Raw genomic sequence first — 15,490 nt, 5'->3', positions numbered from 1 at the left:
TTCTCTCCAAAACCATTCATCTTCAAACTCTTCAACTGACCATTAACTATAGTTGTTTGCCCCCACTACAATAGAATCCTGGCTCTACTCTTGCCTCTACCTTACTTCTTTTGAGAATGAAGATAAAAGACGTGCACATTGATATTCACCATCAATTTGATTACACGTATACGATGTGCCAACAAAATCTCTATACCTATCAATTGATCTTAACCAATCATCTGTTAATTTAACGTAGAGGTGTGGTTTTAAAATTTGGGAAAAATTAAATTCTGTTTTCTTAACCTAATTAAAAAAATGATGTTTACGAATTTAATTCTTTGCATTGTTCATAGAACATAAATAAAATCCTATTTAACATAAATACATTTTAAAAATAATTTAATACAGTTTAAATATAGCTTTGACTCATACAAAATGAGTTTACTTATCCAAGATATCTTGGTTTTGGATTCCGGGACAAGGAAACTTAAGAAGAAATTTTTATCAAGGTCATTGAAAATTTCACTATGCTCTGTAATTCCCCAAGTTAATTAACAGAAATACATTTTAAAAATAATTTAATACAGTTAATTTCACTTGGAAACCCCCCATAAACTCAAGAGATTGATAGACACGTATGTTTCGTTGAAGGCTCAATCATAAATAATAACCAACAAAACATTTAAAATTCCATACTCATCAGTATTGGGTTCCAATGTAAGACTTCAGTTGCAAGCCCATTATAGAGACTATTACAAAGATCCCTTACAAACTGTCCAAATTATGTTCTTCAAATTGATCAACAAAAACCAAAAGTTGAAGAGGCAAGTGTCCTTTTCTAGAGCATTTTCTCCATGAACTAATTAAAACAGAATTACTTTAAATACATTAACTGAAGGGAAAAAAAAAATGAATCTTACTAAGCATTGCAACATTTAACATAAAAAATAAAATAAAATCCAATAGACCCATTTCAATTCATATTAATCTTTGATAAGCTTTCATAAAAGATTAACCGTACCAATCTTAGTTTTAGTATAGCAGATATCCCAAGGGCCTTAATTATTTGTCTAAATTTCACTCCAACAACAGCACAACTAGTACAACCCACCTGTTACATACTGAAGCTCACACAAAATCATCGTCTCTCAAACAACACCACCATCAACCATTGAAGAAAACAAAAAAAAAAAAACTTTCATTACACACATCAATTTCCTCTCCTCTAGGCTCAGCCATCCTCTCATTACGTCCGCCTGCACATGAAAGCTTACCAACTTCAACATTTTTTTGCAATACATTAACATACATTCTCTATGAGAAGTTTTTGTAAAACTTAGGTTTCGACATATTTCTATAAGTGCATAACGAGGAACATAGTTTTAAACTAGAAAACTTACTTCAACAGATCACTTTGGGCGCTGTTGTGTTTGCAGGTTGGGCTAGTTTAATTGAAGAGAAAATTATCCTCATAGAGATGACTGCAAAAAAAAAGGAAGCAGTGATGTATGCTCAAGGTAGAGGATTCAGATTAGTTCTGATCTCTGTTCTCCATGTGGCACTAATGGAACTTTTGATCTATCTTGGAAATATTTTCAGAAAATTGTGGGAAACAAATACAAGTATTTAAATGAAGAATTCTGATCATCAAGTTTCAAACAAAAGCTGTCCCACTACATGATTTTAATTACCTGACAAGCATGGTTTAATTAATTTAATGTTTGAACTATGAAGGAATTAAATTTGAAGAAAACCAAACTCAGAAGGAATTGAAGACCAAGCAAAAGAGTTAGGAATTTCATGTAATTTAATGTTTAATTACATGATTTTAATTACGCGGTCTTGGTACACAGTTGGGTATGCGGCTGACATGGCAAGGGCACAGAACCATAGATGATTTTCATCGGAATACACAGGAAAAAGATGTGCGATTCTGTGCCCTTGCCACATCAGCCACGCACCCAACCTCGTACCAAGATCATGTGCATTAATCATTATTCTAATACTAATCAATAAATTAACACGTACTCAAGCTGGCAGCAATAGAGAGACATTCTTGAGATTCTTTAGCTCCTCACCCTCCCCCTGCATACGCAGTCATGAAAGTATAGGAGATGATAAAGCACAATTCAAGAATATTTGTTCTAAATGTAGAAGCAGCAACAAAGTATTCTTTTTTATTTCACAATTAACGTTTATCTTGCATTAATAGTCAGTAGTTTTAAGCACAGATTTCTATTTAAAACATAAGAAAACCATTTCAAATTCGTTTTTCTGTTAAACAATCAACAATAAATTCTTATAAAATTATCATGATTCCAGAGTTTAGTTTCTTGCAGGATATTGAGCAACTTAAGAGATGTCTGCAACAGAGATAAATGGTAGATGATTGCAAGATACCTGACAAGGTCCCCTTTCAGAGCATTTGTCCCAGAATATTCCAGACTTATCTCATCCCCTTGTTCAACCCATACTATCATAATAAAGTAGACAACATAACTACAAGCATCTTCCAACTTAACAAGGGAAACACAAAACTAGAATTGTGAAAATTTTCTTACATATCTTGAACTTCTCATAAATGTCACTGATCATGGATATATGCTCTGTCGAGGGAATTGCTCCCATCCTCTGCAGTTGTGAATATAACGATTTCCTAGCCAAGTAACTCTGAAAGCAAGACATTTGAATAAAGTTCATGAATCAATTTGCAACAAAGAACTGAAGTTTTTTTCTTCTGTTATGAATAAAATGCATTTTCATTAGAAAGCAGAGAGAAATTGCAAATACAAGGAAATCAAAGAACTAGTTACGGAGAAAATAACTAGAACCAAAACTACAAATGCATCAGAGAGGGTCCTCAGTCTATATGAGAAGATGAGGTAACTATAAGTCCATAACATACCAGAAGGAACTAAAGAAAAACTAGCATACCTGGGTAACATTTGTTCGATCAAGGCAATCAATGCAGTTAACCCTAAAAACTCCTTTTTGCTCTGCTAGATAATCTACATGGCTATGATTTCTCAAGAATCTAACCATCTAATTCAACATTTGGAAACCAATTTCACAGAAACAAAAAATAGAACCTAACTGATTGCTTTAGAAGATCAACAAACACCTGAAAACACTAAAAGATGTTCATTGTACGACAAAAATTAACAAAAAACCAAACTTTCCACCTCATATACCTTCAAAACGTCAACAAACAGAATAATCTCACAAATCATCATCGAATTTACAGTTGATTCTCTTCAAATCAAGATTTACAGTTGATCATACCTTGAAAAGTGAGAACACCTTAGCAGAAACTCAGCTTCCAATCTAAGACCACAGATTGTGACTGAAATCGAAACCCTAGAGACTTCAAATTCGATTGCGATTGCATCAGAGAGATCCGAAAGTGAGAGAGATCTATCGAGGGAGACAGATCGAAAGAGAGATTGATTGAGGGAGAGACTGTGAGAGAGAGAGATGGAGAGGTCGATCGATCAAGAGAACGACTGTGAGAAAGAGATGAAGAGGTCGATTGATCGAGAAAGACTGTAAGAGATAGATATAGAGAGGTCAATCGATGACTGTGAGAGAGACAGAAAGAGAGTGAGAGAGAGAGATAGAGAAAGAGAGAGAGATGAGATCGAGAAACAAACAATGAAAGTGAGTGAGATCGAGTGGAGATGGGAAACGTGATTCGAAGGCCGCGGAATTTCGATATTAAAAATTGACGGGTCAGGCCCATCAATTTTTTTTTTTTTAATTTGGGATTTTCACGTAGTGTAATGAACTATGGACCATCTATTTATTTTTTCTAAATCACTTTTAATAGAGTTGGAAGACTGATTTTTAGTAAGGATGATCTCCTCACAGTAGAGATCAAACACAAGTCTACTTTTAAGTAAGTAAAAAAAATATAAAAAATCAGCACTCTTTTGGGTTAGTTTGACAAACTAACTCAAAAACTCATTGATGTGGCACATGCAAGAACAGTCGATTATTTTCCCTCAGCATACACAACTGCACATGTTTATTTTGAGTTAGTTTGTCAGGTTGAATTAGAAAAAATCAGCACTCTTTTGGGTTTGCTAAAAGTGAAAACATACATTAGAGTCTAAAATAGCATTTCAATTTAAATAAATAAATAAATCCTTCTCTTGTTACAAGAATCAAATGTTTCATTTCCTCCGAGAAAAGACATGTCTTTCTTGTCAATTGATCTAATAGCGTTGGATTAGATATGAACAGATTTGATAAATACTGATAACTCTTGGATAGAGTATTATAACGGAAAGATCTACGTTCTTGTTTAAAAGGAAACCCAATAATCACAATAACGATAAACCCTTACAGTATCTAAATATCAACAAAAAGAAGAATCCACAAGAATACAAAGTGAAATACTCAAATTTAAAAACTCAGGTTAAGAAAACAAAGTTGAAAACACAGAAATTCCAAACCCATATTGCAAGAAATAATGCAACACAAATGGTTGCCATCTCTGATTCAAACCAAAAGATCAAAAGGGAAGAAAGACGACCAAATTCAACTTGATGCATTTTTTAGCTGACTCAGACAATTTCAAGTTGACTCGAGTGAATTGATGAGTTGACTTGGTGAGTGTTCCTTGAGTGTTGGGCCAAGTAACCTCGAAACCCAACTCAACCAATTAAGTTTCAACATAATTTCAAATACTTTTTTGGGCCGACTAAGCCCTGTAATGTTAAGCCCGCCAATCCGTATAGAAGTTCGTCCACACACACTAACCTCCTTGACTTGGACATAAATCAGATTGGTTGGTAGATTTAATTAAAACTCCTTATAAAAAAAAAATAAAAATAAAAATAAAAGCTAAAAAAGAACACTTAAGTATGTTTGATTGCACGGAAAATTAGGGAAAAATTGAAATTCCATGAAAATTACAATTTTCCAGTGTTCGACGTGTCAAAAACTCTAAATTTCTAAAGAAAACGATTTGTCAACACCCTTGATTTTTCTTCATTAATGGCAAATCATTTTCTTACCCCCTCCCCCTTGAAAAACAATTTTCTAGCATCCGAAAAAAAAAATCAATATTTATTTTATAAATAAAGTTAAACAAAATAGAAAAGCACATAAAAAATGAAATCAAACAAAATCATAATTTTATTTATAAAATAAATATTTAAATTGTTAAAACTTAATCATTTTTATCAAAAAATTAAAATTATCTAAATCAATTTTTTTTTTTTTTTTTGTAAATTTCTGATTGAATAATTAATTTTAAATTATATCAATTTTTTTTTTAAATGAAGTTAGAGAGTTGCTATTGGCACCCCAAATTTTATTGATTACACACCAAATAAAAAAATAATAATAATAATAATTAAAAGTTGGGCTGCCAAAAGAAATTATCTTATTATTTGCAAGATTTGATTTATTTTTTTATTTATTTTTTTTAGGATTTTATATGAGCCTAATCATAATTGTAAACAAATACTAAAATTATTTGAACGAGTGTTATAATGTTGAGATTATAATTTGAACTAAACCTTTGTAATGTTTGAAGAATGGATTATAATCTTTAATTAGGCTGTGGTAACTAATTTAAGAAATTGGAGCGGAATAATTACAATGTAAGGTGCCAATAATAGTTTTCTAAAAAAGTTTGAGGGTACCAATAGTAGTTCTCTAATAATTTAAGAAATTGGGGTGTAATAATTCAAATAATTTTTAAAAAAAAATGATTTTTTCATTTTATTTTTTTTTTTCATAATTATAACAAAATTCAAATTAAAATAATATTTTTTTGATTTTTTATTATGGAATTCAAGCAACAAAAATAATTTTCCACGTTGTGCCCAAACAGTAGAAAATGATTTGCCCACTAATATTTTCTCAACAATCAAACACGCACTTAAATCCATGAGATATTTATGACTACTCACTAGTGTCTCTTTTACAAACAAATTTAAAGACCTTTTTGTGGTAAAATAATGTTTCTTAATGCAAAATTGGATGCCAATTACTCTGGGAAATTTTTGTATTAAAAAGAAAATTGTGGTGAACAAATAAACATTTTTAAATTCAGAAATCAGATCATTCAGTTTCAAACACAATTTGTCTCATTAACATGACTATCGACAAGACTGTAATCTTACTTAGGGATGCAACTTGGTTCCGTTTGGAGCCAAATCAAAATCAAACCAACATCGGTCGGTTCCACTAAATAAGAACTAGAATCGAACCGAATTATTTATAGAACCAAACCAAAACGAGGTCGGTTTGATTTGGTTCGGTTCTATGAGTTGCCAATAGCGTATAAATCTACTTGGAAAAAACATATTTTTAATGAAAAAATAATAATGAACATGAAATTTCAAATAATTTATTCATCAAAAAAATAAGTCATTAATTTATCCATATAAAAAAAAAATTCATTAATCTATTTCTTTACTCCTAAAAAATAATGTCATTAAGAATTCAATTTTCGGTTTGGTTCGGTTCTATACAAGTCTTGAGCCAAGATTTGAACTGAATTGTATTGATCAATTCTCCATTTTCTTAACCCAGAACCAAACCGCAAGTTGTTCTAAAATGAACAAAGTCAACTAAAGCCGTAGTTTGGTTCAATTCTTAGTTTGAACTGGATCAAGTTGCACCCCTAATTCTGCAACACAAGTGTTGTTTTATTGTGTATGAAATGTGAACTATGAAAGATTAAGTTAATTTAATTTGAGACTAAATTGAAACTTAAAAAGAGCCGAAGACCAAAAAAAATTAAAAAGGGTTGAGATCGAAATTTACCGGAGAAGGGGTCGTAGGCGCAACTTGACACTTTGGTCTTCCCATTCAAGACATTCAAACCATTGATTAGGATCAACACAGTCAACAGCGACCTCCCTTAGCCTGGGAGCACTCTGGGGACCAAAAGGGAGCTTCTTCAAATTACCACATGACTTCACCGATAGATACTCCAAGGAAGGCCAATCAAAAAGTATATTCTGCTGATATATACTTTTCAATTGAAATAGATTGGATAATTTCAGTGTCTTCAATTTAGGGAGAATCATATTACATTCCCCTCCTGTTTTTGCTCTATCTTCGTCATCTACAATTATTTTCTCCATCTCGAAGGAAACATGGACTTCAAGTTCTTGTAGTTGCAGGAGACCGAGAACCACTCTCATTGGGAAGAGGTACTTCAACTTATAACAATAGGTGATTTTTAGATTTGTTAGGTTCGTGAAAATCAGAGGAGGTGGTCGAAAAGCTGGATTAGAAACATCATAAGAATTCGTCTGCCTGGTACGTGAAGAAGAAGTAATAGTAGTAGTCTGGTGGACCTCTTCTACCATATTTTCCTCTTCCATCACACTTACAAGACATTCCATTTCACTACAATTGTCTACTTGAAGATATTTCAAGTTGACAAATCCTGCTGCATCAAGATTCGAAATTTTTTTGAAATGGTGGCAGCTATACAGATAAAGATGATCCATTTTTCCCAATAGCACCTTGAGCAAATTTGGAAGTCGATCTGATGTTGAATTAGCAAAGAGTTTCATAGCCTTGGGGTATGGAGACACCCTCCAATAACTTCCACCCACATTTATACGGCACTTTGTTAGGTTTTCCCAACATTTGGAAATCTCATCGGGAAAATATTTGACATCACCAACTTCTACGCATAAATTAGTCAAGTTTAAGGATGTCAACTCAGCTAATGTAGCCTTACCTCCTTCGGTGACCCACCCTTTAAAGTAGTTTGGCTCCAGCATATAAAATTCCTCTAAGCGAGAAAAACTCAACATCAGGTTCTTTGGGATAGTTTCAAGAAACGGGATTTTTGACAAGTCTAACAACTTTAGATTGGTCAATCCCATTAACTCTTTCGGCAACAGTTTTATTTGAGTTCTAGTTAGAGAAAGCATTTCCAATTTCTTCAAATTTCCAACTATTGATATATCACTTACTGAGGTGGAATCTAGTCGAAGCATTCGAAGGTTCACAAGGAGTGAGAGTGATGGTGGTAGTGAGGAAATAGCAGTACGTTCTAGATTTAGAGCCACAAGGGAGGTCATGCTTTCGAAAAAGCTATGAGGGAAGTTCTTTAAAGAATAATTCAAGGACAACGATAAGGTCAAGAGTTGAGCGCACTCAGGTTGACTAGGGAGCTTACTGATTTCATTACTCATTAGTGATATTCGCTTGCATATCCCTAAATTTATATTGTCCGGCCACTGTGGTAATCTCAAGCCAGCTTCTACTATAAAACCATTGCTTTCTTCAGATGCAATTGACAAGGCTGCATCACGAACAATGTCATGCATCTTTACACATCCAGCCTTGTCACCTTCTAACAACAAACATGCACTTACAAGCTTGTCGATCAGTGTGTGCAATCTACCCCTCGCTTCCTCTATAGTGTCAACATGTCGAAGCATCCGTTCTCCCATCACATACCACATCAATTCCTCCTCTTTAATATTATAGTCTTCAGGGAAAAAGCAACAGAATAAGAAGCATCTTTTGATTTCTTCATTTCTTAGGTAATCATAACTCAACTTTATCGAGGCAAGGACCGGAGTCATACCCTCACAGATAGACTTTTTTAGTTGTCGAGCTGTATCCTGCCACACGTATTGGTCCTTATCTCGCAATGCCCTGCCAATTGTAACAAGAGCTAAGGGCAAACCTCCACATTCATTAGCAACCTCCCGAGCCGATGTTTGCAAAGAAGGAGAATCCACATCATCACCCGCCTTCTGTCGAAACAAATTCCACGAGTCTTGTTCTGATAGCCCTTTAATTTCGATCTTCTTTTGAGCATCCATTTGACCACAAACATCTCGGCTTCTGGTCGTGAGTACGACTTTGCAACCCCTGTGATCATCACCTAAAGGGATTCCCACATTAGCTAGGTCCAGCCTCTCCCATAAATCATCCAAGATTACAAGGACACGTTTCCTGTTCTTCAAGCTGGTCGACAAGTGTTTTGCTCTTATAGTTTCAGTACTGTGCTCATCAAGTTTCACCCCCAAGTTCTGTGCGATATCTTCTTGAATATTTTTTAAGCCTGGTTTTTGGGAAACAGTGGCCATTATAACCTCATCAAAAAGTTGATTTCTGCCAACCTTTTTCCCCACTTCCTTCATTAAGGTAGTTTTGCCTACCCCGCCCATTCCATACACCCCAATCACGATGATCTTATCATCCTTCAATGCCTTGATGATTTCCTTCATAGCAGAATCTCTAGACTCGAACTCCTGAAAATCTCCAGTGGGCAAGGCTTCTATGCCAGGAATAGGTGCAGGATCTGATACAGTATTGAAGCCATTCCCTTCATTCAGGAGAGTCTCTACGATGCCAATCTTTTCTTTTGCTTCTTTTCCCAAATGGTAGCGTTTGCAACACCACCCTTTGAAATAGCTATTGATCGCTTCATCCGCAGCATTCAATCGCATCAACTCATTTCGAATAGTATCCACCTTTTTTAGCCATGCATCAACCACTGGTTTGATCAAATCTCCACTTTCCTGAGCTCTTTGGACCAATCGGTCAACACCACTTCTCACCGTTACCAAATCGTTCACTTTGTTTACAAGGTTTCGAAGATTTCTCTTGCAGTGAAGAAGATAACCAATCTGACGCCCAAGAAGAGGAATTGAGCATTTAGCAGCTTCTGTGATGGGAGTAGCCAAGGCCTCCATTGGCGATCGGATTTGTATATAGAGGACGAAGAGTGGAGAATATGCTTTGCCGAGAGAGAGAGAGAGAGAGAGTGTGTGTGTGTGTGTGTGTGTGTGTGTGTGTGAGAGAGAGAGAGAGAGAAGGAGAAAAGAGGGTTCGTTCGGGTCTGTATGCAAAGGAAGAAGCTTTGGAGAAGAGAGCCGAAGCTTTGGAGAAGAGATCGATCAGAAATGAGAGAGTGAAAAAAAGTATGTTTTGTTTTTGAATTTAATTTTCGTTTTTTTTTTAAATCAAAAGTTTTAGAGGGATGAAGACCGAAATATACTAAAATTTGTAATCATTCAGTCTCGATAGTGCAAACCAGCTGGAAAGTGTCTTTTAATTGCATGCGTAGATCGCCACCGTTCGTGTGTGCAAGATCCAACGGTTCAGTCATATAATAAGTGAAAGACAAATAAATATCCAATATTTGAAAAGAGAAAAATAGTTATTTTGCATATTCTTTTATTTATATATATAATCATTAAGCATTCGGATCGGATATTATCGAATCCTAAAATAACATCTGAATTCATATCCAAAACCCATTTGAATCTTAAAATAACGGGAAAATTATAAAAAAATAAAAAAAAAATTATTTACCAAAAATAATCTAATTTTTAAAAAATTAGAAAAAAGATACAAATTCGATCATTCAAAGATCGGTTTTTCTCTCTCTTCACTTTTCTATCATCTTTCTCTCCTCAATATTTAAAAAAAAAAATCAATTTTTTTTTAAATATTGGTCATTCAAAGACCGATTTTTCTCTCTCTTCACTTTTCTATCATCTTTCTCTCTCCTCAACATTTTTAAAAAAAATCGATTTTTTTTTAAATACCGATCATTCAAAGAATGGTTTTTCTCTCTCTTCACTTTTCTATCCTCTTTTTCTCTTCTCAACATTTTAAAAAAAATCGAATTTTTTTTAAATACCGATTATTCAAAGACCGATTTTTCTCTCTCTTTACTTTTCTATCCACTTTCTCTCTCCTCAACATTTAAAAAAAATCGAATTCTTTTTAAATACCGGTCATTCAAAGATCGATTTTTCTCTCTCTTCACTTTTCTATCCTCTTTCTCTCTCCTCAACATTTAAAAAAAATCGAATTTTTTTTAAATACCGGTCATTCAAAGGTCGATTTTTCTCTCTCTTTATTTCTCTCTTCCTCCTCGATTTTAATAATGAAATTTACTCCATTTCAACAACGAAATTTACTTCATTTTAACAACACAACTTTATTCTCTCTTCCTCCTCGATTTCAACTTTATAGTATAACTGTTAAATAACGGTAAAAAAAATGACTAAAAAACGGTTATATAACGATCGAATTTGAAAAAGAGGGGAGGAAAAAAAATCAAATTTTTTTTAAATATCGATCATTCAAAGACCGATTTTTCTTTCTCTTCACTTCTCTCTTTCTCTTCGATTTCAACAATGAAATTTACTCCATTTCAACAACACAACTTTATTCTCTCTTCCTCATCAATTTCAATTTTATAGTATAACGGTTAAATAACGGTAAAAAAACGACTAAAAAACAGCTATATAACGATCGAATTTGAAAAAAGAGGAGAGAGAAAAAAATTCTATTTTTTTTTAAATATTAAGAGAGAGAAGTGAAGAGAGAGAAAAATCGGTCATTCAATGACGGGTGTTTTAAAAAAATTCGATTTTTTTTAATGTTGAGGAGAGAGACGTGAAGAGAGAGAAAAATCGGTCTTTGAATGATCGGTATTTTAAAAAAATTCGATTTTTTTTTTAAATGTTGAGGAGAGAGAAAGAGGATAGAAAAGTGAAGAGAAAGAAAAACCGGTCTTTGAATGACCGGTATTTGAAAAAAATTCGATTTGTTTTTTCAAATGTTGAGAAGAGAGAAAGATGATAGAAAAGTGAAGAAAGAGAAAAACCTAGTCTTTGAATGATCGGATTTGTATCTTTTTTCTAATTTTTTTAAAATTAAATTATTTTTTATAAATGAATATTTTTTTTTTATTTTTTTCATAATTTTCCCTAAAATAACATCTGAATTCAAATTTCATATTCGAAAATTTTGAATAATATTTAATTTTTCGATTTCTAATTCAAATTTGGATTCGGATTTTAGACAGCCCTACCTTATCTCATGATTATTATACAAATTATTATATCTAAAATATTGTAATAAGGTTAACTCCAACCCTTTCGTTACAAGGATTTGTTCCCTCTGGTCCCTTGTTCAAAATTGGGTGACCTCCCGATTTACCATATATTGCACGATGAAACACTTTCATGAAGATTGAAATTCGATGGCCTCTTGAATTACTCCGCTGCATCTTGGAAAACTTCCATGTGGGTACCTTACGATATCAAAAATAAAATAAGATTTACTACAATGAGTTTATCTTCAATTAATTAAGATTTATTATTATTTTCTAAGTAAACCCTATTAGGGTTCTCTAATTAAGTTAATTATATCTTAATATGATACTACGATGTATCACAATGACTCTTAACACAATGTGAAAATTGGGAAATTCGACAGGTCAAGGCCCAGGAATTTTAGAAATTGAATTTCAATGATTCCAAGCCATCAAAATTGTTTATATTCCCCATATTTGACAGCTTAGGGCCATCGAATTTCTCCCATCCTCCATTAATTTGACAATTTCAACTTGTAAAAATAAAAATTCAACAATGAAAATTTTGACCTTGGTCCATCAAATTTTATGAAATTCAACAACCTTGGGCCTTGTAAATGTGTAATATCATGCTTCATCTATAATACTAAAAAAAAAAATGCCACGTGGCTTCAAACCAATTTTTGCACATTTGGTTCTAAGCATTTATATATCAAGATGACCAAAATGAGTATAGCATGCTTCTTGATCCCATCAGGTTAACCAAAAATCCAATGGTTGAAATTTATCCTCACAAACTCGGGAAATTTGTATAATTAACACATATCAGGGACAAGTTCATTCCCATTTACACCCACTTTTGATGAATAGAAAATTTGAACAGTATATCCAAATTCAAGTTACCACAACTGATATGTTTCAATTCGAAAATCTGTTTAATACCCATTGATATACACTCCCCAATTCATAAACTACTCAATTTATACATGAAATTTTTAGTTCACAAAACATTATTGCAAAAGAAACAAAAATCGAAGATAAATATGAACGATATATTATACTCGAATGCTCATCATCATCGTTAGAGCTACAACTTTCCTTACTACCTCAATCCACATCATTCATTATTTATTTAAAATGAGGATGTATAAGAATGTTAAATTTCAATCAGGAATCTTTTCCTTGGGATTCGGAATTACCATCTTCAACCGAAGCTGTAAAATTCCGCCTTTCATCAGAAGTAGTTGTGATTACTGGCATCCATAACTCGGCAGTGCTACTCAATAGATTCTTCACTTCTGGGTCTGTGGCCATTACTGTGGATATCATCTCATCTACATCATCCAACTTGGCTGATAACTTGTCCAACTCCTTTGCTATTTCCAGCTAAAAACAAAGAAGAAAACTCCAACGATGTAAGGAATTTTCATCCTTTCAAAGGAAGAGAGATTCTATTGCTACACCAACTTTTGGTAATGCCACACCAATTCATATGTACATTACTAAAGAATTAGCACACATCTTGGGGTGGCATTAGTAAAAGTTGGTGGCAATAAATGAACTGAAAATTTTCACAGAAGAAAATCGCTCAAAATGAACCAAAAAACTACCTCGTTAAGATTCTCTCTTGGCTTCGTTGGCACTTTCGTAACCTCTAATCCGAGTGCTTTGATTTTTTCACGCAATTCAACTTCTTCTTGATTGGTTAACGTTTCAACCTACAATTTTTTTTTATGAATATAGAGAAATTTCATTAAACAAAAGAGAAGGGGGCAGGGGGAGGAGGACTCCCACCTCACAAACAGGGAAACACAGAAACAGGAAAAATAAAAACAGAAAACAAACAATCTCATAATTTTGCATTCAATAGCAACCTTCGAGTCTGCATCATCGATCATAAGCATCTTAATTTTCATATTAGCTATCATAGAAAACCCTCTTGACATCCCAAACAACTTGTGAGACAGATAGTAAGAGGCTTGCATCAACCCACCACCCCACAAATAAGTAACCCATAGAAAAGAATCCACTAAATACGATTTTGAAATACAAGAATTAGTTTGACAATTAGATCAAATTGAATGAGGAACAAAATTTGTTCCGTAGACCAAAGATATTTGCGATAAGGCACATAGTTCTATTACTCGGCTAAGTTCATTTGGCCAATTCTAACATATTTTCACAGAAATATAAGTCTTGACATGAAATTTAACCAACGATTCCCCTTTGTGTATATTTTGGTGGAAATCACTACTCATTTCATGAAATATTTCAATGAATAGTAAAGTTCAACAGGAATAATCAAATTCCATATATAAAAATACAAGATTTTGGTGCAAATATTTCAATAAATTATAATATTCAAGCAAAAATATCGTTTTTGGAAAAAATAAAATGATTGTAAAAATATTATTTAAAACTTTATATAGTAGTTAAAGTTATAAATTGAAAGAAAGAACATACATTATTCACTTATTAGTATAAATGAATTATGATTAGTTGTATTTGCATGCATTTTAGCACAATCAACATGAACATGCAATCATCCATTATCCATATTCTAATAACTTAGACAATTTACTCATTATTATTTAAAAAATAAAAATATAATAGTGTATGAATTTAGTACTTAATAGTCTATTCATTTAAATAGGTATATAAATATGATGGTGTATTGAATTAATGTGACATTATTGTTTTCATTTCCATGTAGAATGTTGTTGTTTTTTACCATCGCTCATAGATATCCTTGCCAGCATGTAGAGGAATGCTACTAATTTTCATTAGCCCACTCCATGTTGTTTTATTGTAGTCTGATGACTTCAGAATGCGCTTTCTTATTTATTTTATCATTTTCTACCATTTCAATGAAAAGTTTCTCAATTCTTCCATCATTTTCATAATATTTCCATCATTTCTATAAAATGCTCCTTTCAACACTTACCAAAATATTACTACGAAATACTTTCATTTCTAGGAAATGAATGAAATTGACACCAAACCTGAAATTAAACACCTTGGTCCCTCCTAGGATATAACGTCAAATCATTGAAATACTTCCTAAAATCAAAATCCCAAGATGTAAGGTTTTCACCACACCCACAATCTATCAGAACTGAATTTTGTTTCCTTTTACCTACGTTGAAACCAACCCCTCTTTTGAATTCATAAAACATATTTGAATGCCTTACAACACTCTAAATTAATAGGAGGCTCTAGCCTCCGCACTTTCCAAATCAAATATCCTACTTACAAACTTAGCTAGAATAATTTTCCTCCATAGCCAATTCTGATATAGAGCAAACCCCAACCAAGTTGGGGGATGAATTTTGGCTTCGATGTAATGTTGTGGAATTTTTTGTAAATATAGCAGAAAATGATAAAAACAGACACCAAAATACACTAATAAGTCGTCAAACTACAATAAGCAACCATATGGAGTATCAAAATGAAGATCAATAGCTTTTTCGTGCACAATAGAGCAAGTATCAAAGAATCTAAAAGGGTGAAAAAAAAAACTATATTCTACATGACAATGAGAGTAATATGTGAATAAATTTTTTATCAATATATATATATATATATATACTAGTACATCCAACTAAGAACATTGGTGTTTTTATGTGCATGAATATGCCAATATACTTGGGATACAGCAAAATATGATAACATACAGAGATATAA

The 15,490-nt window shown here is 32.9% G+C and overlaps 2 protein-coding genes across 9 annotated transcripts; both read right to left on the bottom strand.

The window, feature by feature from the left end:
• Positions 1 to 965: 965 nt before the first annotated feature.
• Positions 966 to 9,895, bottom strand: LOC147386836 (putative disease resistance protein At1g61300). Of its 8 annotated transcripts, none has more exons than XR_015171721.1 (5): positions 6,763 to 9,895; positions 2,544 to 2,652; positions 2,383 to 2,455; positions 1,383 to 2,067; positions 966 to 1,238 (listed from the first exon to the last, which is right to left on the bottom strand). XR_015171721.1 is itself a non-coding variant. In XM_086422341.1 (3 exons), the coding sequence occupies exons 1-2, from the start codon at positions 9,666 to 9,668 to the stop codon at positions 2,049 to 2,051; spliced, it is 2,925 nt and encodes a 974-aa protein (XP_086278467.1). In that variant the 5' UTR covers positions 9,669 to 9,895; the 3' UTR covers positions 966 to 1,587; positions 2,011 to 2,048. The 8 variants fall into 8 exon arrangements, 4 of the variants coding, with proteins under 4 accessions (XP_086278467.1, XP_086278469.1, XP_086278468.1 ...); XR_015171722.1 differs by having other exon boundaries at positions 966 to 1,463; positions 2,011 to 2,067; XR_015171720.1 differs by having other exon boundaries at positions 966 to 2,067.
• A 2,874-nt stretch (positions 9,896 to 12,769) lies between these two features.
• Positions 12,770 to 14,083, bottom strand: LOC147386835 (ecotropic viral integration site protein). Its single transcript, XM_086424396.1, has 3 exons — positions 13,681 to 14,083; positions 13,417 to 13,524; positions 12,770 to 13,192 (listed from the first exon to the last, which is right to left on the bottom strand). Exons 1-3 carry the CDS (start codon positions 13,789 to 13,791, stop codon positions 12,974 to 12,976), a joined length of 438 nt encoding a protein of 145 aa, XP_086280522.1. The 5' UTR covers positions 13,792 to 14,083; the 3' UTR covers positions 12,770 to 12,973.
• Positions 14,084 to 15,490: the final 1,407 nt, after the last annotated feature.

Source organism: Akebia trifoliata, chromosome 14 (assembly GCF_017979445.1).
Source record: "Akebia trifoliata isolate Shusen 1 chromosome 14, ASM1797944v1, whole genome shotgun sequence".
Classification (NCBI taxonomy): Eukaryota; Viridiplantae; Streptophyta; class Magnoliopsida; order Ranunculales; family Lardizabalaceae; genus Akebia; species Akebia trifoliata.
This window is presented reverse-complemented; position numbering and strand designations above follow the sequence as displayed.

Coding starts and splice junctions, on each gene's coding strand:
- LOC147386836 (XM_086422340.1), bottom strand. CDS start 9,668: ATGGAGGCCTTGGCTACTCCCATCACAGAAGCTGCTAAATGCTCAATT.
- LOC147386835 (XM_086424396.1), bottom strand. CDS start 13,791: ATGCAAGCCTCTTACTATCTGTCTCACAAGTTGTTTGGGATGTCAAGA. Junction 13,525..13,680: donor TCGATGATGCAGACTCGAAG/GTTGCTATTGAA, acceptor AAAAAATTGTAG/GTTGAAACGTTAACCAATCA. Junction 13,193..13,416: donor CAAGAGAGAATCTTAACGAG/GTAGTTTTTTGG, acceptor CTTTGTTTTTAG/CTGGAAATAGCAAAGGAGTT.